This window comes from Cuculus canorus, chromosome 1 (genome assembly GCF_017976375.1).
Source record: "Cuculus canorus isolate bCucCan1 chromosome 1, bCucCan1.pri, whole genome shotgun sequence".
NCBI lineage: Eukaryota > Metazoa > Chordata > Aves > Cuculiformes > Cuculidae > Cuculus > Cuculus canorus.
In genome coordinates, this window is record NC_071401.1 from 1205860 (window position 1) to 1228961 (window position 23102).

The 23102-nt window shown below is 58.3% G+C and overlaps 1 protein-coding gene and 1 long non-coding RNA gene across 4 annotated transcripts; one reads left to right on the top strand and one right to left on the bottom strand.

The window, feature by feature from the left end:
* Positions 1-5654: 5654 nt before the first annotated feature.
* On the bottom strand, positions 5655-20972 carry STARD10 (StAR related lipid transfer domain containing 10). The gene is given in 10 exon segments (XM_054079335.1): positions 5655-5737; positions 5740-5795; positions 5797-5848; positions 5851-5869; positions 10270-10322; positions 11472-11589; positions 12865-12968; positions 18930-19062; positions 19064-19078; positions 20692-20972. Coding segments are annotated over 10 exon segments (792 nt in total). The 5' UTR covers positions 20851-20972.
* Positions 20973-21426: 454 nt separating this feature from the next.
* On the top strand, positions 21427-22622 carry LOC128853587 (uncharacterized). 3 transcript variants are annotated; one of them, XR_008452194.1, is made up of 3 exons: positions 21427-21725; positions 21881-22130; positions 22338-22622. It is a non-coding gene; the product is annotated as an uncharacterized LOC128853587 (long non-coding RNA). The 3 variants fall into 3 exon arrangements; XR_008452193.1 differs by having other exon boundaries at positions 21881-22109; positions 22204-22622; XR_008452195.1 differs by having other exon boundaries at positions 21427-21705; positions 22090-22109; positions 22204-22622.
* The last annotated feature ends 480 nt before the right edge of the window (positions 22623-23102 follow it).

Genomic DNA, 23102 nt, shown 5'->3' on the forward strand with positions numbered 1-23102 from the left:
GAACTGGGGAGCACTGGGGTTGAACTGGGCCATACTGGGGTGAACTGGGACTGAGCTGGGATGTGCTGGGATTGAACTGGGGTGAACTGGGATGGAACTGGGGAGCACTGGGATTGAACTGGGTCATACTGGGGTGAACTGGTGTGTACTGGGACGGAACTGGGATGTGCTGGGATTGAAGTGGGGTGAACTGGGATGGAACTGGGGAGCACTGGGGTTGAACTGGGGGGAACTGGGACTGAACTGGAGGTACTTGGACGGAACTGGGGAGCACTGGAACAGAACTGGGCTATACTGGGACAGAAGTGGGGAGTACGTGGATTGAACTGGGGCGTACTGGGACTGAACTGGGGCGTACTGGGGTGAACTGGGATGTACTGGGGAGCACTAGGATTGAACTGGGGCATACTGGGGAGAACTGGGGAGCACTGGGACTGAACTGGGGAGCACTGGGATTGAACTGGGGCATACTGGGATTGAACTGGGAAGCAATGGGACTGAACTGGGGAGTACTGGGGAGCACTGGGATTGAACTGGGATGAATCAGCATCGAACTGGGTCATACTGGGGATCACTGGGGTTGAACTGGGTCATACTGGGGTGAACTGGTGTGTACTGGGACTGAACTGGGATGTGTTGGGATTGAACTGGGGTGAACTGGGATTGAACTGGGGAGCACTGTGGTGAACTGGGGAGCACTGGGATTGAACTGGGTCATACTGGGGTGAACTGGTGTGTACTGGGACGGAACTGGGATGAGCTGGGATTGAACTGGAATGAACTGGGATGGAACTGGGGAGCACTGGGATTGAACTGGGTCATACTGGTGTGTACTGGGACTGAACTGGGATGAGCTGGGATTGAACTGGGGTGAACTGGGATGGAACTGGGGAGCACTGGGATTGAACTGGGCCATACTGGGGTGAACTGGGGAGCACTGGGGTTGAACTGGGCCATACTGGGGTGAACCTCCAGAACATCTGGAGAGGGGCGGAGCCCTCTGAGAACCTCCGGAACACTGCAAGGTCCTCCTGAGAAGGTCCCACCTCCTTCTGAGAAGGTCCCACCTCCTCCTGAGAAGGTCCCACCTCCTCCTGAGAAGGTCCCACCTCCTCCTGAGAAGGTCCCACCTCCTCCTGAGAAGGTCCCACCTCCTCCTGAGAAGGTCCCACCTCCTCCTGAGAAGGTCCCACCTCCTCCTGAGAAGGTCCCACCTCATTCTGAGAAGGTCCCACCTCCTCCTGAGAAGGTCCCACCTCCTTCTGAGAAGGTCCCACCTCATTCTGAGAAGGTCCCACCTCATCCTGAGAAGGTCCCACCTCCTCCTGAGAAGGCCCCACCTCCTCCTGAGAAGGTCCCACCTCCTCCTGAGAAGGTCCCACCTCCTTCTGGGAGGTTCTCACCCCCATTTCAAGGTCCCACCTCCTCCTGAGAAGGTCCCACCTCACTTTGAGAAGGTCCCACCTCCTCCTGAGAAGGTCCCACCTCCTTCTGAGAAGGTCCCACCTCCTCCTGAGAAGGTCCCACCTCCTCCTGAGAAGGTCCCACCTCCTCCTGAGAAGGTCCCACCTCCTTCTGAGAAGGTCCCACCTCACTTTGAGAAGGTCCCACCTCCTTCTGAGAAGGTCCCACCTCCTTCTGGGAGGTTCTCACCCCCATTTCAAGGTCCCACCTCCTCCTGAGAAGGTCCCACCTCCTTCCGAGAAGGTCCCACCTCCTCCTGAGAAGGTCCCACCTCCTTCTGAGAAGGTCCCACCTCCTCCTGAGAAGGTCCCACCTCCTTCTGGGAGGTTCTCACCCCCATTTCAAGGTCCCACCTCCTTCCGAGAAGGTCCCACCTCACTTTGAGCAGTTCCCACCTCCTTCTGAGAAGGTCCCACCTCATTTCCAGAAGGTCCCACCTCCTTTGGAGAAGGTCCCACCTCATCCTGAGAAGGTCCCACCTCCTTCTGAGAAGGTCCCACCTCACTTTGAGCAGTTCCCACCTCTTTCTGGGAGGTTCTCACCCCCATTTCAAGGTCCCACCTCCTCCTGAGAAGGTCCCACCTCCTCCTGAGAAGGTCCCACCTCCTCCTGAGAAGGTCCCACCTCCTCCTGAGAAGGTCCCACCTCCTCCTGAGAAGGTCCCACCTCATCCTGAGAAGGTCCCACCTCACTTTGAGAAGTTCCCACCTCATTCCAAGAAGGTCCCACCTCCTTCTGAGAAGGTCCCACCTCATCCTGAGAAGGTCCCACCTCATCCTGAGAAGGTCCCACCTCCTCCTGAGAAGGTCCCACCTCACTTTGAGAAGGTCCCACCTCACTTTGAGAAGGTCCCACCTCCTCCTGAGAAGGTCCCACCTCCTTCTGAGAAGGTCCCACCTCCTCCTGAGAAGGTCCCACCTCCTCCTGAGAAGGTCCCACCTCCTCCTGAGAAGGTCCCACCTCCTCCTGAGAAGGTCCCACCTCACCCTGAGAAGGTCCCACCTCCTCCTGAGAAGGTCCCACCTCATCCTGAGAAGGTCCCACCTCCTCCTGAGAAGGTCCCACCTCCTCCTGAGAAGGTCCCACCTCCTTCTGAGAAGGTCCCACCTCCTCCTGAGAAGGTCCCACCTCACCCTGAGAAGGTCCCACCTCCTCCTGAGAAGGTCCCACCTCATCCTGAGAAGGTCCCACCTCCTCCTGAGAAGGTCCCACCTCCTTCTGAGAAGGTCCCACCTCTTGTTGGGAGGTTCTCACCCCCATTTCAAGGTCCCACCTCACTTTGAGAAGGTCCCACCTCCTTCTGAGCAGTTCTCACCTCCTTCTGAGAAGGTCCCACCTCATTTCCAGAAGGTCCCACCTCATTCTGGGAGGTCCTCACCCCCATTTCAAGGTCCCACCTCATTCTGAGAAGGTTCCACCTCCTTTGGAGAAGGTTCCACCTCACTTTGAGAAGGTCCCACCTCCTCCTGAGAAGGTCCCACCTCATTCCAAGAAGGTCCCACCTCATCCTGAGAAGGTCCCACCTCCTCCTGAGAAGGTCCCACCTCCTCCTGAGAAGGTCCCACCTCATCCCGAGAAGGTCCCACCTCCTTCCGAGAAGGTCCCACCTCCTCCTGAGAAGGTCCCACCTCCTTCTGAGAAGGTCCCACCTCCTCCTGAGAAGGTCCCACCTCCTCCTGAGAAGGCCCCACCTCCTCCTGAGAAGGTCCCACCTCCTCCTGAGAAGGTCCCACCTCCTCCTGAGAAGGTCCCACCTCCTCCTGAGAAGGTCCCACCTCCTTCTGAGAAGGTCCCACCTCCTCCTGAGAAGGTCCCACCTCATCCTGAGAAGGTCCCACCTCCTCCTGAGAAGGTCCCACCTCATCCTGAGAAGGTCCCACCTCCTTCTGGGAGGTTCTCACCCCCATTTCAAGGTCCCACCTCACCCTGAGAAGGTCCCACCTCCTCCTGAGAAGGTCCCACCTCCTCCTGAGAAGGTCCCACCTCCTTCTGAGAAGGTCCCACCTCCTTCTGGGAGGTTCTCACCCCCATTTCAAGGTCCCACCTCCTTCTGAGAAGGCCCCACCTCATCCCGAGAAGGTCCCACCTCCTCTGAGAAGGTCCCACCTCCTCCTGAGAAGGCCCCACCTCCTCCTGAGAAGGTCCCACCTCCTCCTGAGAAGGTCCCACGTCCTTCTGGGAGGTTCTCACCCCCCATTTCAAGGTCCCACCTCATTCTGAGAAGGTCCCACCTCCTTCTGAGAGGTCCCACCTTCATCCTGAGAAGGTCCCACCTCCTTCTGAGAAGGTCCCACCTCATTCTGAGAAGGTCCCACCTCATTCTGAGAAGGTCCCACCTCATCCTGAGAAGGTCCCCCCTCATTCCAAGAAGGTCCCACCTCATTTTGAGCATTTCCCACCTCCTTTGGAGAAGGCCCCACCTCATTCGAGAAGGTCCCACCTCCTTCTGGGAGGTTCTCACCCACATTTCAAGGTCCCACCTATCATTCTTGAGAAGGTCCCACCTCACTTTGAGAAGGTCCCACCTCCTCCTGAGAAGGTCCCACCTCCTTCCGAGAAGGTCCCACCTCCTCTGAGAAGGTCCCACCTCCTCCTGAGAAGGTCCCACCTCCTTCTGAGAAGGTCCCACCTCCTCCTGAGAAGGTCCCACCTCCTCTGAGAAGGTCCCAACCTCCTCCTGAGAAGGTCCCACCTCCTTCCGAGAAGGTCCCACCTCCTTCCGAGAAGGTCCCACCTCCTTCCGAGAAGGTCCCAACCTCATCCTGAGAAGGTCCCACCTCCTCCTGTAGAAGGTCCCACCTCATCCTGAGAAGGTCCCCACCTCCTTCTGAGAAGGTCCACCTCCTTCCGAGAAGGTCCCCACCTCCTCCTGAGAAGGTCCCACCTCCTCCTGAGAAGGTCCCCACCTCCTTCTGGAGGTTCTCCACCCCCATTTCAAGGTCCCACCTCACTTTGAGAAGGTCCACCTCATTCTGAGAAGGTTCCCACCTCCTTCTGAGAGGTCCCACCTCCTTCTGGAGGTTACTCACCCCCATTTCAAGGTCCCACCTCACTTTGAGAAGGTCCCCACCCTCATTCTGAGAAGGTCCCACCTCCTTCTGAGAAGGTCCCACCTCATCCTGAGAAGGTCCCACCTCCTCCTGAGAAGGTCCCACCTCCTTCCCGAGAAGGTCCCACCTCACTTTGAGAAGGTCCCACCTCCCTTCTGGGAGGTTCTCACCCCCATTTCAAGGTCCCACCTCATCCTGAGAAGGTCCCACCTCATTCTGGGATGTTCTCACCACCCATTTCAAGGTCCCAACCTCATCCTGAGAAGGTCCCACCTCACCTGAGAAGGTCCCACCTCCTCCTGAGAAAGGTCCCACCTCCTCCTGAGAAGGTCCCACTCCTTCTGAGAAAGTCCCACCTCCTCCTGAGAAGGTCCCCACCTCCTTCTGAGAAGGTCCCACCTCACTCTGAGAAGGTCCCACCTCACTCTGAGAAGGTCCCCACCTCCTCCTGAGAAGGTCCCACCTCCTCCTGAGAAGGTCCCACCTCACTCTGAGAAGGTCCCACCTCACTCTGAGGAAGGTCCCACCTCCTCCTGAGAAGGTCCCACTCCTCCTGAGAAGGTCCCACCTCCTTCTGAGAAGGTCCCACCTCACTTTGAGAAGGTCCCACCTCCTTCTGAGAAGGTCCCACTCATCCTGAGAAGGTCCCACCTCCTTCTGGTGAGGTTCTCAACCCCATTCAAGGTCCCACCTCCTTCCGAGAAGGTCCCACCTCACTTTGAGCAGTTCCCACCTCCTTCTGAGAAGGTCCCACCTCATTTCCAGAAGGTCCCACCTCCTTTGGAGAAGGTCCCACTCCTCCTGAGAAGGTCCCACCTCCTTCTGAGAAGGTCCCACCTCACTTTGAGCAGTTCCCACCTCTTTCTGGAGGTTCTCACCCCATTTCAAGGTCCCCACTCCTCCTGAGAAGGTCCCACCTCACTTTGAGAAGGTCCACCACCGCCTCCTGAGAAGGTCCCACCTCCTCCTGAGAAGGTCCCACCCACTCACTTTAGGACAATTCCACCGCACTTTCCGAGAACCTCAACCTCTTTCTTTTTGGGTGGTGGTGATCTCCACCTCCAGGTGAGCCCCCACAAACCACCTCGAGATGACCACGAGTTGTCCCCCCAAAGGCCACCCAAGAGCTCCAGGAGGTCCTCAGTTGCCACCATCGTCGTCGCTGCCCTCTTCTTTGGCCTCGGCCAAAGCGCTCTCATCGATGTTCTCCAGAGACTCCGCCGTTGGACGGCCAAAGTGGACAACGGCACCGTGGGCAGAAGGTTCTGCTCCGGAAGAGCCACGGTTGAAGGTTGGGTTGTGGTGGGACTTCCACGTTGGGTATTTCAGACACCCTTGTGGAGCTTCTTCAGGGCCTGCAAGGAATGGGGTGGGGTGGGGTGGGAATGGAAGGACCAACGAGGCCCAGGAGAGAAGGTCCAACCCAGGAGAGAAGGAACCGTCTCAGGAACACCAACCCAGGTCCAACCAGGAGAGCAGGAACCATCTCAGAAGACCGAGTTCCACCCAGGAGATCAAGAACCACTCCAGGACCCAACCCAGGAGACCAAAGCCATCTCAGAAGATCAGATCCAACCCAGGAGACCAAGAACCACCTCAGGAAACCCAACCCAGATCCAACCAGGAGAGCAGGAACCACCTCAGGAGACCAAATCCCAACCCAGGAGATCAGGAACCACTCCAGGAACCAAACCCAGGAGACCAAAGTCCATCCCAGGAGACCAAACCCCAACCCAGGAGACGAAGAAACCACCCAGGAACCCAACCCAAGAGACCAAAGTCCAGTCTCAGAAATCAGATCCAACCCAGGAGACCAGAACCACCCAGGAACCCAACCCAGATCCAACCAGGAGACCAAAGTCCACCCCAGGAGACCAAACCCCAACCCAGGAGAGCAAAGTCCATCTCAGAAGATCAGATCCAACCCAGGAGAGCAGGAAAACCACCCCAGGAATCCCAACCCAGATCCAACCAGGAGACCAAGAACCACCCCAGGAACTCAATCTGGGTCCAACCAGGAGAGCAGGAACCACCTCAGGAGACCAAACCCCAACCCAGGAGATCAAACCCCACCCCAGGAGACCAAGAACCACCTCAGGAACCCAATTGAGGTCCAACCAGGAGACCAAAGTCCATCTCAGAAGATCAGATCCAACCCAGGAGACCAAGAACCACCTCAGGAACCCAATCCGGGTCCAACCAGGAGACCAAATCCCAACCCAGGAGACCAAGAACCACCTCAGGAACCCAACCCAGGAGACCAAAGTCCATCTCAGAGGATCAGATCCAACCCAGGAGACAAAGAACCATCTCAGGAACCCAATCCAGATCCAACCAGGAGACCAAAGTCCATCTCAGAAGACAGAGTTCCACCCAGGAGATCAGGAACCACTCCAGGAACCCAACCCAGGTCCAACCAGGAGACCAAGAACCACCCCAGGAGACCAAACCCAACCCAGGAGACCAAGAACCACCCCAGGAGACCAAACCCCAACCCAGGAGACCAAGAACCCACCTCAGGAACCCAACCCAGATCCAACCAGGAGAGCAGGAAACCACCCCAGAAGATCAGAATTAACACAGGAGACCAAGAACCACCTCAGGAACCCAACCCAGATCCACCCAGGAGACCAAGAACCACCTCAGGAGACCAAACCCCAACCCAGGAGATCAGGGAACCACCTCAGGAACCCAATCCATGAGACCAAAGTCCATCTCTGAAGATCAGAATTAACCCAGGAGACAAGAGCCAACCTCAGGAAACCCCAATCTGGGTCCAACCAGGAGACCAAAGTCTATCTCAGAAGACCGAATTCCACCCAGGAGACCAAGAACCACTCCAGGAACCCAACCAGGTCCAACCAGGAGAGCAGGAACCATCTCAGGAGACCAACCCCAAACTCAGGAGACCAAGAACCACCTCAGGAACCCAACCAGGTCCAACCAGGAGACCAAGAACCACCTCAGGAGACCAAACCCCAACCGAGAAGACCAAGAACGACCTCAGGAACCCAACCCAGGTCCACCCAGGAGATCAAAGTCCATCTCAGAAGATCAGATCCACCCAGGAGACCAAGAACCACTCAGGAACTCAACCCAGGTCCAACCAGGAGACAGGAACCATCTCAGAAGATCCGAGTTCCACCCAGGAGATCAGGAACCACTCCAGGAACCCAACCCAGATCCAACCAATGAGAGCAGGGAACCACCCCAGGAGACCAAACCCCAACCCAGGAGACCAAGAACCACCCCAGGAACCCAACCAGGAGACCAAAAACCACCCCAGGAACCCAACCCAGGAGACCAAAGTCCATCTCAGAAGATCAGATCCAACCCAGGAGACCAAGAACCACCCCAGGAACCCAATCCGGGTCCACCCAGGAGACCAAAGTCCATCTCAGAAGACCAAACCCCACCCCAGGAGAGCAAGAACCACCCCAGGAACTCAATCTGGGTCCAACCAGGAGACCAAAGCCCATCTCAGAAGACCGAATTCCACCCCAGGAGACCAAGAACACCTCAGGAACTCAATCCAGGTCCAACCAGGAGACCAAAGGTCCACCCAGGAGACCAAATCCCAACCCAGGAGACCAAGAACCACCTCAGGAACCCAATCCAGGTCCAACCAGGAGAGCAGGAACCACCTCAGGAGACCAAACCCCAACCCAGGAGATCAGGAACCACCTCAGGAACCCAACCCAGGAGACCAAAGTCCATCTCAGAAGATCAGATCCAACCCAGGAGACCAAGAACCACCTCAGGAACCCAACCCAGATCCAACCAGGAGACCAAAGTCCACCTCAGGAGACCAACCCCAACCCAGGAGATGAAGAACCACCTCAGGAACCCAACCCAGGTCCAACCAGGAGACCAAATCCCAACCCAGGAGACCAAACCCCAACCCAGGAGACCAAAAACCACCTCAGGAACCCAACCCAGGAGACCAAAGTCCATCTCAGAAGACCAAACCCCAACCCAGGAGACCAAGAACCACCCCAGGAACCCAACCCAGGTCCAACCAGGAGACCAAGAACCACCCCAGGAGACCAAACCCCAACCCAGGAGACCAAGAACCACCTCAGGAACCCAATCCAGGTCCAACCAGGAGAGCAGGAACCCACCTCAGAAGACCAAACCCCAACCCAGGAGACCAAGAACCACCCCAGGAACCCAACCCAGATCCAACCAGGAGGACCATAGTCCATCTCAGAAGACCAAACCCCACCCCAGGAGACCAAGAACCACCCCAGGAACCCAACCCAGGTCCAACCAGGAGAGCAGGAACCACCTCAGGAGACCAAATCCCAACCCAGGAGATCAGGAACCACTCCAGGAACCCAACCCAGGTCCACCCAGGAGACCAAGGTCCATCTCAGAAGATCAGATCCAACCCAGAAGACCAAGAACCATCTCAGGAACCCAACCCAGATCCAACCAGGAGACCAAAGTCCATCTCAGAAGACCGAATTCCACCCAGGAGATCAGGAATCACTCCAGGAACCCAACCCAGGTCCAACCAGGAGACCAAATCCCAACCCAGGAGACCAAAAACCACCTCAGGAACCCAATCCATGAGACCAAAGTCCGTCTCAGAAGACCAAACCCCAACCCAGGAGACCAAGAACCACCCCAGGAACCCAACCCAGATCCAACCAGGACACCAGGAACCACCTCAGGAGACCAAACCCCAACACAGGAGAGCAGGAACCATCTCAGGAACCCAACCCAGGAGACCAAAGTCCATCTCAGAAGATCAGATCCAACCCAGGAGACCAAGAACCACCTCAGGAACCCAACCCAGGTCCACCCAGGAGACCAAATCCCAACCCAGGAGACCAAGAACCACCTCAGGAACCCAATCCAGGTCCAACCAGGAGAGCAGGAACCACCTCAGGAGACCAAACCCCAACCCAGGAGACCAAGAACCACCTCAGGAACCCAACCCAGGAGACCAAAGTCCATCTCAGAAGATCAGATCCAACCCAGGAGACCAAGAACCACCCCAGGAACCCAACCCAGGAGACCAAAGTCCATCTCAGAAGATCAGATCCAACCCAGGAGACCAAGAACCATCTCAGGAACCCAATCTGGGTCCAACCAGGAGAGCAGGAACCACCTCAGGAGACCAAACCCCAACCCAGGAGATCAGGAACCACCTCAGGAACCCAACCCAGGTCCACCCAGGAGACCAAAGTCCATCTCAGAAGACCGAGTTCCACCCAGGAGATCAGGAACCACTCCAGGAACCCAACCCAAGTCCACCCAGGACACCAAAGTCCATCTCAGGAGATCAGATACAACCCAGGAGACCAAGAACCACCCCAGGAACCCAACCCAGGTCCAACCAGGAGAGCAGGAACCATCTCAGGAGACCCAAACCCCAACCCAGGAGATCAGGAACCACCTCAGGAACCCAACCCAGGAGACCAAAGTCCATCTCAGAAGATCAGATCACCCCAGGAGATCAGGAACCACCTCAGGAACCCAACCCAGATCCAACCAGGAGACCAAAGCCCAACCGAGGAGACCAAGAACCACTCCATGAACCCAACCCAGGAGACCAAAGTCCATCTCAGAAGACCAAACCCCAACCCAGGAGACCAGGAACCACCCCAGGAACCCAACCCAGATCCAACCAGGAGACCAAGAACCACCCCAGGAGACCAAACCCCACCCCAGGAGACCAAGAACCACCCCAGGAGACCAAACCCCCACCCAGGAGACCAAGGACCACCCCACGGAGCCGCAGCCTCACCTTCGGCGCCAGGAACTGAGAGGATTTGTTCACCACCCACTTGGGGAGAGACCCTGTGGAGACACCACAGTGAGGACCCGGAGGGCTCCGACCCTCTCCAGATGTTCCGGAGATCCTCAGAGGGGGCTTTGACCCTCTCCAGATGTTCCGGAGGTTCTCAGAGGGGGCTTTGACCCTCTCCAGATGTTCCGGAGGTTCTCAGAGGGGGCTTTGACCCTCTCCAGATGTTCCGGAGGTTCTCAGAGGGGCTTTGACCCTCTCCAGATGTTCCGGAGGTTCTCAGAGGGGGCTTTGACCCTCTCCAGATGTTCCGGAGGTCCTCAGAGGGGGCTTTGACCCTCTCCAGATGTTCCGGAGGTTCTCAGAGGGGGCTTTGACCCTCTCCAGATGTTCTGGAGGTCCTCAGAGGGGGCTTTGACCCTCTCCAGATGTTCAGGAGGTTCTCAGAGGGGGCTTTGACCCTCTCCAGATGTTCTGGAGGTTCTCAGAGGGGGCTTTGACCCTCTCCAGATGTTCCGGAGGTCCTCAGAGGGGGCTTTGACCCTCTCCAGATGTTCCGGAGGTCCTCAGAGGGGGCTTTGACCCTCTCCAGATGTTCTGGAGGTTCTCAGAGGGGGCTTTGACCCTCTCCAGATGTTCCGGAGGTTCTCAGAGGGGGCTTTGACCCTCTCCAGATGTTCTGGAGGTTCTCAGAAGGGGCTTTGACCCTCTCCAGATGTTCCGGAGGTTCTCAGAGGGGGCTTTGACCCTCTCCAGATGTTCCGGAGGTTCTCAGAGGGGGCTTTGACCCTCTCCAGATGTTCCGGAGGTTCTCAGAGGGGGCTTTGACCCTCTCCAGATGTTCCGGAGGTTCTCAGAGGGGGCTTTGGACCCTCTCCAGATGTTCCGGAGGTTCTCAGAGGGGGCTTTGACCCTCTCCAGATGTTCTGGAGGTTCTCAGAGGGGGCTTTGACCCTCTCCAGATGTTCTGGAGGTTCTCAGAGGGGGCTTTGACCCTCTCCAGATGTTCCGGAGGTTCTCAGAGGGGGCTTTGACCCTCTCCAGATGTTCTGGAGGTTCTCAGAGGGGGCTTTGACCCTCTCCAGATGTTCCGGAGGTTCTCAGAGGGGGCTTTGACCCTCTCCAGATGTTCTGGAGGTTCTCAGAGGGGGCTTTGACCCTCTCCAGATGTTCTGGAGGTTCTCGGGGGGCTTTGACCTCACCTTTGGGGTCCACGTGGGCCACGTAGGTGATGGTGGAGCTCTTCTCTCCCGTCCTTTGGACCAAATACCCCGTCTGGATGGACACCGCTCGGACCATGTCCTTCCGAGGTGGGAACTTCTGCAGGTGGACAACCGGAGGTTGGAGGAGACGGAGTTGGGAGGGGGCGTTTGGGGTCCATAAGGACCTCCAGGGACCTCCAGGAACCTCCAGGGATCTCCAAACCCGCTCCAAAAAAGCCCCTTGAGATGCCTTCAAGGTTCTCCTGAGCGTCGGAGCAACCGTAGAGGAGATCCAGGAGAACCTCAATGTGGGCAATGGGCAAATAGGGCCATCCAGGACCTCTCAGGACCTCCTGGACCACTCAGGACCTCCTCCAAGGACCACCCAGGACCTCCAAGGACCTCCCAGGACCTCCAAGGACCTCCCAGGACCTCCAAGGACCTCCCAGGACCTCCCAGGACCTCAAAGGACCTCCCAGGACCACTCAGGACCTCCTCCAAGGACCACTCAGGACCTCCTCCAAGGACCTCCAAGGACCTCCAAGGACCTCCAAGGACCACCAAAGACCTCCTCCAAGGACCTCCCAGGACCTCCAAGGACCTCAAAGAACCTCCCAGGACCTCCAAGGACCTCCCAGGACCACCCAGGACCTCCTCCAAGGACCACTCAGGACCTCCATGGACCTCCCAGGACCACCAAGGACCTCAAAGAACCTCCCTGGACCACCAAGGACCTCCCAGGACCTCTCAGGACCTCCTCCAAGGACCACTAAGGTCCTCCCAGGACCACCCAGGACCTCCTCCAAGGACCACCCAGGACCTCCAAGGACCACCAAGGACCTCCTCCAAGGACCACCCAGGACCTCCAAGGACCACTCAGGACCCTCCATGGACCTCCCAGGACCACCAAGGACCTCAAAGAACCTCCCTGGACCACCAAGGACCTCCCAGGACCTCTCAGGACCTCCTCCAAGGACCACTAAGGTCCTCCAAGGACCACCCAGGACCTCCCAGGACCTCAAAGAACCTCCAAGGACCTCCAAGGACCACCAAGGACCTCCTCCAAGGACCACTCAGGACCTCCTCCAAGGACCTTCAAGGACCTCCCAGGACCACCAAGGACCACTCAGGACCTCCCAGGACCTCCCAGGACTTTCAAGGACCTCCCAGGACCTCCAAGGACCACTTAGGACCTCCAAGGACCTCCAAGGACCACCCAGGACCTCCAAGGACCTCCAAGGACCTCCTCCAAGGACCACCCAGGACCTCCAAGGACCTCAAAGAACCTCCAAGGACCTCCAAGGGCCTTCAAGGACCTCCAAGGGCCTCCAAGGACCACCAAGGACCACCTCTGAGGACCTCTGAGGACCTCTGAGGACCTCTGAGGACTCACCGGGTGTTTGACCGAGTAGTTCATGATGATGTAATCGTTGTCTGTGGGCAACCAGGAGCGAAGGGTGAGGACATCGCGGTTCTTGAGGGGCTTCGGACACCTCCCTGAGGAGGAGAAGAGCAGAGGAGGACCATGAGGGACCCCTGGGAGATGCCACCACCACCCTGGAGCTCAGAACCCACCTCAGGACCCCCCAAAACCCATCTGGAACTGCTCCTCAGGTGATGTCTATGACTCAGAACCACTTTGGTGGCCACCAAACCCATGGGTGAAGCCACCAGGGAGGAAGAACCCATGGATTGGGAAACCCCCTGGAGATGCCCACCACCCCTCTGGAGCTCAGGACCCACCTCAGGACCCCCTGAAAACCCATCTGGAACTGCTCCTCAGGTGATGTCTACGACTCAGAACCACTTTGGTGGCCACCAAACCCGTGGGTGAAGCCACCAGGGGTGAAGAACCCATGGATTGGGAACCCCCTGGAGATGCCACCACCCCTCTGGAGCTCAGGACCCCACCTCAGGACCCCCCAAAACCCATCTGGAACTGCTCCTCAGGTGATGTCTATGACTCAGAACCACTTTGGTGGCCACCAAACCCATGGGTGAAGCCACCAGGGAGGAAGAACCCATGGATTGGGAACCCCTGGGAGATGCCACCACCCCTCTGGAGCTCAGGACCCACCTCAGGACCCCCCAAAACCCATCTGGAAATGCTCCTCAGGTGGTGTCTACGACTCAGAACCACTTTGGGTGGCCACCAAACCCATGGGTGAAGCCACCAGGGGTGAAGAAACCCATGGATTCAGAACCCCTGGGAGGATGCCACCACCCCTCTGGAGCTCAGGACCCACCTCAGGACCCCCCAAAACCCATCTGGAACTGCTCCTCAGGTGGTGTCCGAGACTCAGAACCACTTTGGTGGCCACCAAACCCATGGGTGAAGCCACCAGGGAGGAAGAACCCATGGATTGGGAACCCTGGGAGATGCCACCACCCCTCTGGAGCTCAGGACCCACCTCAGGACCCCCCAGAACCCATCTGGAACTGCTCCTCAGGTGATGTCCCACGACTCAGAACCACTTTGGTGGCCACGAAACCCATGGGTGAAGCCACCAGGGGTGAAGAACCCATGGATTGGGAACCCCTGGGAGATGCCACCACCCCTCTGGAGCTCAGGACCCACCTCAGGACCCCCCAAAACCCATCTGGAACTGCTCCTCAGGTGGTGTCCGAGACCCAGAACCACTTTGGTGGCCACCAAACCCATGGGTGAAGCCACCAGGGAGGAAGAACCCATGGATTGGGAACCCCTGGGAGATGCCACCACCCCTCTGGAGCTCAGGACCCACCTCAGGACCCCCCAAAACCCATCTGGAACTGCTCCTCAGGTGGTGTCCGAGACTCAGAACCACTTTGGTGGCCACCAAACCCATGGGTGAAGCCACCACGGAGGAAGAACCCATGGATTGGGAACCCCTGGGAGATGCCACCACCCTCTGGAGCTCAGAACCCACCTCAGGACCCCCCAAAACCCATCTGGGAGTGCTCCTCAGGTGATGTCTACGACTCAGAACCACTTTGGTGGCCACCAAAACCCATGGGTGAAGCCACCAGGGAGGAAGAACCCATGGATTGGGAACCCCTGGGAGATGCCACCACGCCCCTGGAGCTCAGGACCCACCTCAGGACCCTCCAAAACCCATCTGGAACTGCTCCTCAGGTGGTGTCTACAACCCAGAACCACTTTGGTGGCCACCAAACCCATGGGTGAAGCCACCACGGAGGAGGAACCCATGGATTTGGAACCCCTGGGAGATACCACCACCCCTCTGGAGCTCAGGACCCACCTCAGGACCCCCTAAAACCCATCTGGAACTGCTCCTCAGGTGATGTCTACGACTCAGAACCACTTTGGTGGCCACCAAACCCATGGGTGAAGCCACCAGGGGTGAAGAACCCATGGATTCAGAACCCCTGGGAGATGCCACCACCCCTCTGGAGCTCAGGACCCACCTCAGGACCCTCCCAAAACCCATCTGGAACTGCTCCTCAGGTGATGTCCTATGACTCAGAACCACTTTGGTGGCCACCAAACCCATGGGTGAAGCCACCAGGGAGGAGGAACCCATGGATTGGGAACCCCTGGGAGATGCCACCACCCCTCTGGAGCTCAGGACCCACCTCAGGACCCCCCAAAACCCATCTGGAACTGCTCCTCAGGTGATGTCTATGACTCAGAACCACTTTGGTGGCCACCAAACCCATGGGTGAAGCCACCAGGGGTGAAGAACCCATGGATTCAGAACCCCTGGGAGATGCCACCACCCCTCTGGAGCTCAGGACCCACCTCAGGACCCCCCGAAACCCATCTGGAACTGCTCCTCAAGGTGGTGTCCGAGACTCAGAACCACTTTGGTGGCCACCAAACCCATGGGTGAAGCCACCAGGGAGGAGGAACCCATGGATTGGGAACCCCTGGGAGATAACCACCACCCCTCTGGAGCTCAGGACCCACCTCAGGACCCCCCAAAACCCCATCTGGAACTGCTCCTCAGGTGATGTCTACGACTCAGAACCACTTTGGTGGCCACCAAACCCATGGGTGAAGCCACCACGGAGGAAGAACCCATGGATTGGGAACCCCTGGGAGATGCCACCACCCCTCTGGAGCTCAGGACCCACCTCAGGACCCCCCAAAACCCATCTGGAACTGCTCCTCAGGTGATGTCTATGACTCAGAACCACTTTGGTGGCCACCAAACCCATGGGTGAAGCCACCAGGGGTGAAGAACCCATGGATTGGGAACCCCCCTGGAGATGCCACCACCCCTCTGGAGCTCAGGACCCACCTCAGGACCTCCCAAAACCCATCTGGAACTGCTCCTCAGGTGATGTCTACGACTCAGAACCACTTTGGTGGCCACCAAACCCATGGGTGAAGCCACCAGGGAGGAAGAACCCATGGATTGGGAACCCCTGGGAGATGCCACCACCCCTCTGGAGCTCAGGACCCACCTCAGGACCCCCCAAAACCCATCTGGAACTGCTCCTCAGGTGATGTCTATGACTCAGAACCACTTTGGTGGCCACCAAACCCATGGGTGAAGCCACCAGGGAGGAAGAACCCATGGATTGGGAACCCCTGGGAGATGCCACCACCCCTCTGGAGCTCAGGACCCACCTCAGGACCCCCTAAAAACCCATCTGGAACTGCTCCTCAGGTGGTGTCCGAGACCCAGAACCACTTTGGTGGCCACCAAACCCATGGGTGAAGCCACCAGGGAGGAAGAACCCATGGATTGGGAACCCCTGGGAGATGCCACCACCCTCTGGAGCTCAGGACCCACCTCAGGACCCCCTGAAACCCATCTGGAACTGCTCCTCAGGTGGTGTCCGAGACTCAGAACCACTTTGGTGGCCACCAAACCCATGGTGAAGCCACCAGGGAGGAGGAACCCATGGATTGGGAACCCCTGGGAGATGCCACCACCCCTCTGGAAGCTCAGGACCCACCTCAGGACCCCCCGAAACCCATCTGGAACTGCTCCTCAGGTGGTGTCTGAGACTCAGAACCACTTTGGTGGCCACGAAACCCATGGGTGAAGCCACCAGGGGTGAAGAACCCATGGATTGGGAACCCCTGGGAGATGCCACCACCCCTCTGGAGCTCAGGACCCACCTCAGGACCCCCCAAAACCATCTGGAACTGCTCCTCAGGTGATGTCTTACGACTCAGAACCACTTTGGTGGCCACCAAACCCATGGGTGAAGCCAACCACGGAGGAGGAACCCAGGATTGGGAACCCCTGGGAGATGCCACCACCCCTCTGGAGCTCAGGACCCACCTCAGGACCCCCCAAAACCCATCTGGAACTGCTCCTCAGGTGATGTCTACGACCTCAGAACCACTTTGGTGTCCACCAAACCCATGGGTGAAGCCACCAGGGAGGAAGAACCCATGGATTGGGAACCCCTGGGAGATGCCACCACCCTCTGGAGCTCAGGACCCACCTCAGGACCCTCCAAAACCCATCTGGAACTGCTCCTCAGGTGGTGTCTACAACCCAGAACCACTTTGGTGGCCACCAAACCCATGGGTGAAGCCACCAGGGAGGAAGAACCCATGGATTGGGAACCCCTGGGAGATGCCACCACCACCCTGGAGCTCAGGACCCACCTCAGGACCCCCCCAAAAACCCATCTGGGAGTGCTCCTCAGGTGATGTCCTACGACCCAGAACCACTTTGGTGGCCACCAAACCCATGGGTGAAGCCACCAGGGGTGAAGAACCCATGGATTCAGGAACCCCTGGGAGATGCCACCACCACCCTGGAGCTCAGGACCCACCTCAGGACCCCCCAAAACCCATCTGGGACGTGTCCTCCTCAGGTGATGTCTACGACCCAGAACCACTTTGGTGGCCACCAAACCCATGGGTGAAGCCACCAGGGGTGAAGAACCCATGGATTGGGAACCCCTGGGAGATGCCACCACCCCTCTGGAGCTCAGGACCCAACCTCAGGACCCCCCAAAACCCATCTGGAACTGCTCCTCAGGTGATGTCTACGACTCAGAACCACTTTGGTGGCCACCCAAACCCATGGGTGAAGCCACCAGGGAGTAAGAACCCATGGATTGGGAACCCCTGGGAGATGCCCACCACCCCTCTGGAGCTCAGGACCCACCTCAGGACCCCCCAAAACCCATCTGGGAACTGCTCCTCAGGTGGTGTCTACGACTCAGAACCACTTTGGTGGCCACCAAACCCATGGGTGAAGCCACCAGGGTGAAGAACCCATGATTGGGAACCCCTGGGAGATGCCACCACCGCCCTGGAGCTCAGGACCCACCTCAGGACCCCCCCAAAACCCATCTGGAACTGCTCCTCAGGTGATGTCTATGACTCAGAACCACTTTGGTGGCCACCAAACCCATGGGTGAAGCCACCACGGAGGAAGAACCCATGGATTGGGAACCCCTGGGAGATGCCACCACCCCTCTGGAGCTCAGGACCCACCTCAGGACCCCCCAAAAACCCATCTGGAACTGCTCCTCAGGTGATGTCTACGACTCAGAACCACTTTGGTGGCCACCAAACCCATGGGTGAAGCCACCAGGGAGGAAGAACCCATGGATTGGGAACCCCTGGGAGATGCCACCACCCCTCTGGAGCTCAGGACCCACCTCAGGACCCCCCAAAACCCATCTGGAACTGCTCCTCAGGTGATGTCTATGACTCAGAACCACTTTGGTGGCCACCAAACCCATGGGTGAAGCCACCACGGAGGAAGAACCCATGGATTGGGAACCCCTGGGAGATGCACCACCCCTCTGGAGCTCAGGACCCACCTCAGGACCCCCTAAAACCCATCTGGAACTGCTCCTCAGGTGATGTCCACGACTCAGAACCACTTTGGTGGCCACCAAACCCATGGGTGAAGCCACCAGGGAGGAAGAACCCATGGATTGGGAACCCCTGGGAGATACCACCACCCCTCTGGAGCTCAGGACCCACCTCAGGACCCCCCAAATCCCATCTGGAACTGCTCCTCAGGTGGTGTCTATGACTCAGAACCACTTTGGTGGCCACCAAACCCATGGGTGAAGCCACCACGGAGGAGGAACCCATGGATTGGGAACCCCTGGGAGATACCACCACCCCTCTGGAGCTCAGGACCCACCTCAGGACCCCCCTAAAACCCATCTGGAACTGCTCCTCAGGTGGTGTCTATGACCAGAACCACTTTGGTGGCCACCAACCCATGGATGAAGCCACCAGGGGTGAAGAACCCATGGATTGGGAACCCCTGGGAGATGCCACCACCCCTCTGGAGCTCAGGACCCACCTCAGGACCCCCCAAAACCCATCTGGAACTGCTCCTCAGGTGGTGTCTATGACTCAGAACCACTTGGTGGCCACCAAACCCATGGGTGAAGCCACCACAGAGGAGGAACCCATGGATTGGGAACCCCTGGGAGATGCCACCATGGGTTTGGAACCCCCTGGAGATGCCCCCATGGTCCAGGAAGCCCCTGGAGATGCCACCACCGCCCCTTACTCACAGGAGTAGTACCCGAGGTCGGCGTTGGCCGTCACTCGGGCGATGTCGAAGGTCTCGATGACGTTGGGGTCCCATTGGCGCCGATAATCGGTGTCGTGGAGGACATCGTAGAGGACATCGGCCGAAACGTCCCCCGCACTCCATCCGGCACTTCAGGAGGGGAAGGAGAGGCACTTCTTCAGCCACCACCACCTCAACTTCTCCACCAGGAGGTTCTCCTCCAAGAGGTTCTCCCCCAAGAGGTTCTCCTCCACCCCAAGTTCTCCTCCAGGAGGTTCTCCATGAGGAGATTCTCCTCCAGGAGGTTCTCCTCCACCCCAAGTTCTCCTCCAGGAGGTCCTCCATGAGGAGATTCTCCCCCAGGAGGTTCTCCTCCACCCCAAGTTCTCCTCCAGGAGGTCCTCCATGAGGAGATTCTCCTCCAGGAGGTTCTCCTCCACCCCAAGTTCTCCTCCAGGAGGTCCTCCATCAGGAGATTCTCCTCCAGGAGGTTCTCCTCCACCTCAACTTCTCCCCCAGGAGGTTCTCCATGAGGAGATTCTCCCCCAGGAGGTTCTTCTCCACCCCAAGTTCTCCCCCAGGAGGTCCTCCACCAGGAGATTCTCCTCCAGGAGGTTCTCCTCCACCCAAAGTTCTCCTCCAGGAGGTTCTCCATAAGGAAGTTCTCCTCCAGGAGGTCCTCCATGAGGAGATTCTCCTCCAGGAGGTCCTCCATCACCCTCAGATTCTCCTCCAGGAGGTTCTCCTCCACCCCAAGTTCTCCCCCAGGAGGTCCTCCATGAGGAGATTCTCCTCCAGGAGGTTCTCCTCCACCCAAAGTTCTCCCCCAGGAGGTCCTCCATCACCCTCAGATTCTCCTCCAGGAGGTCCTCCATGAGGAGATTCCCCTCCAGGAGGTCCTCCATGAGGAGATTCTCCTCCAGGAGGTCCTCCTCCACCCCAAGTTCTCCTCCAGGAGGTTCTCCATGAGGAGATTCTCCTCCAGGAGGTCCTCCTCCACCCCAAGTTCTCCTCCAGGAGGTCCTCCATGAGGAGATTCTCCTCCAGGAGGTTCTCCTCCACCCAAAGTTCTCCTCCAGGAGGTTCTCCATAAGGAAGTTCTCCTCCAGGAGGTCCTCCATGAGGAAATTCTCCTCCAGGAGGTTCTCCTCCACCCCAAGTTCTCCTCCAGGAGGTTCTCCTCCAGGAGGTTCTCCTCCACCCCAAGTTCTCCTCCAGGAGGTCCTCCATCAGGAGATTCTCCTCCAGGAGGTCCTCCTCCACCTCAAGTTCTCCCCCAGGAGGTCCTCCATGAGGAGATTCTCCTCCAGGAGGTTCTCCTCCACCCAAAGTTCTCCTCCAGGAGGTTCTCCATGAGGAACTTCTCCCTCAGGAGGTTCTCCTCCACCCCCATGTTCTCCTCCAGGAGGTCCTCCACCCCTTCATGGTCCCCATAACCCCCTTTTCCACCCCGAGATAGAACCCCATCACCCCCACGTTCTCCACCAGGAGGTCCTTCACCCCCACGTTCTCCTCCAGGAGGTTCTCCATCACCCTCAGATTCTCCTCCAGGTGGTCCTCCTCCACCTCAACTTCTCCTCCAGGAGGTCCTCCTCCACCCCAAGTTCTCCTCCAGGAGGTCCTCCATCAGGAGATTCTCCCCCAGGAGGTTCTCCTCCACCCCAAGTTCTCCTCCAGGAGGTTCTCCAGGAGGTTCTCCTCCACCCCAAGTTCTCCCCCAGGAGGTTCTCCATGAGGAGGTTCTCCTCCTTTTTGGGGCTCACCTTGACCTTGGGGAGGGTGGGGTGGTCCTCCAGGAGCTGCACCCACACCTTCAGCCCTCCTTTGCTGAAGGTCAACGTCCATCCGTGGTCCTCTTCACACTCTGCTCGGAACGCTCCGAAGTCGCCGTCGTCGGGAACGCGGACGCTCGCACGGGACATCGCGGCGCTCCTCCAGGACCTCCTGGTGGGCCTCCAAGAGGGCCTTTGCTCCTCCAGGAGCTCCTGGTGGGCCCTCCAGGTGGGCCTCTGCTACTCCAGGTGGTCCTTTTGGGCCTCCACGTGGTCCTGTGATCCTCCAGGAGGTTCTTTTGGTCCTCCAGGAGGTCCTTTGCTACTCCAGGAGGTCCTCTTGGTCCTCCAGGTGTTTCTCCAGGAGGTCCTTTGCTCCTCCAGGAGGTCCTTTTGGTCCTCCAGGTGGTTCTTTGCTACTCCAGGAGGTCCTCTTGGTCCTCCAGGTGGTCCTTGAGGAGGTCCTTTGCTCCTCCAGGAGGTCCTTTGCTACTCCAGATGGTCCTTTTGGTCCTCCAGGTGGTCCTTTTGGTCCTCCAGGTGGTCCTCCAAAAGGATCTTTGCTCCTCCAGGAGGTCCTTTTGGTCCTTGAGGAGGTCCTTTTGGTCCTTGAGGAGGTCCTTTGCTCCTCCAGGAGGTCCTTTTGGTCCTTCAGGTGGTCCTTTGCTACTCCAGGAGGTCCTGTTGGTCCTCCAGGAGGTCCTTTTGGGCCTTCAGGTGGGCCCTCTGCTCCTCCAGGAGCTCCTAGTGGGCCTCCAGGTGGTCCTCCAGGAGGTCCTTTGCTCCTCCAGGAGGTCCTTTTGGTCCTTGAGGAGGTCCTTTGCTACTCCAGGAGGTCCTGGTGGTCCTCCAGGTGGTCCTTTTGGTCCTCCAGGTGGTCCTCCAGGAGGTCCTTTTGGTCCTCCAGGAGGTCCTTTTGGTCCTTGAGGAGGTCCTTTGCTACTCCAGGTGGTCCTCTTGGTCCTCCAGGTGGTCCTTTTGGGCCTCCAGGTGGTTCTCCAGGAGGTCCTTTGCTCCTCCAGGAGGTCCTTTGCTCCTCCAGGAGGTCCTTTTGGTCCTTGAGGAGGTCCTTTGCTACTCCAGGTGGTCCTTTTGGTCCTCCACGTGGTCCTTTTGGTCCTCCAGGAGGTCCTTTTGGTCCTCCAGGCGGTCCTCCAGGTGGTCCTCACTCCTCCAGGAGGTCCTTTTGGTCCTTGAGGAGGTCCTTTGCTCCTCCAGGAGGTCCTTTGCTACTCCAGGAGGTCCTTTTGGTCCTCCAGGTGGTCCTCCAGGAGGTCCTTCACTCCTCCAGGTGGTCCTTTTGGTCCTTGAGGAGGTCCTTTGCTACTCCAGGAGGTCCTTTTTGTCCTCCAGGTGGTCCTATTGGTCCTCCAGGCGGTCCTCCAGGAGGTCCTTCACTCCTCCAGGAGGTCCTTTTGGTCCTTGAGGAGGTCCTTTGCTCCTCCAGGAGGTCCTTTGCTACTCCAGGTGGTCCTATTGGTCCTCCAGGTGGTCCTCCAGGAGGTCCTTTTGGTCCTTGAGGAGGTCCTTTTGGTCCTTGAGGAGGTCCTTTGCTCCTCCAGGAGGTCCTTTGCTACTCCAGGTGGTCCTATGGTCCTCCAGGTGGTCCTCCAGGAGGTCCTTCACTCCTCCAGGAGGTCCTTTTGGTCCTTGAGGAGGTCCTTTGCTACTCCAGGAGGTCCTTTTGGTCCTCCAGGTGGGCCTCTGCTACTCCAGGTGGTCCTCTTGGTCCTCCAGGTGGTCCTTTTGGTCCTCCAGGTGGTCCTTGAGGAGGTCCTTTGCTCCTCCAGGAGGTCCTTTGCTACTCCAGGTGGTCCTTTTGGTCCTCCAGGTGGTCCTCCAGGAGGTCCTTTGCTCCTCCAGGAGGTCCTTTTGGTCCTTGAGGAGGTCCTTTGCTACTCCAGGAGGTCCTTTTTGTCCTCCAGGTGGTCCTCAAGGTGTCTCCAGGTGGTCCCCAATGTCCTCAGGAGGTCCCTAAGGTGTCCCCGGGAGGTCCCCAATGTCCCCAGGAGGTCTCCAAGAGGTCCCCTAAGGTGTCTTCCAGGAGGTCCTCAGGAGGTCCCCAATGTCCCCAGGTCTCCAGGAGGCCCTCAAGATGTCCCCAGGAGGGCCCCAAGGTGTCCCCGGGAGGTCCCCAATGTCCCCAGGAGGTCTCCAGGAGGAAGAGGTCCTCAGGAGGTCCTCAGGAGGTCCCTAAGGTGTCCCCCGGAAGTCCCCAATGTCCCCAGTTCTCCAGGAGGTCCCCCAGGAGGTCCTCAGGAGGTCCTCCGGAGGTCCCCAATGTCTCCAGGAGGTCCCCCAATGTCCTCAGGTGGTCCTCAGGAGGTCCTCAGGAGGTCCCCAATGTCTCCAGGGGGTCCCCAATGTCCTCAGGAGGTCCTCAGGAGGTCCCCAATGTCCTC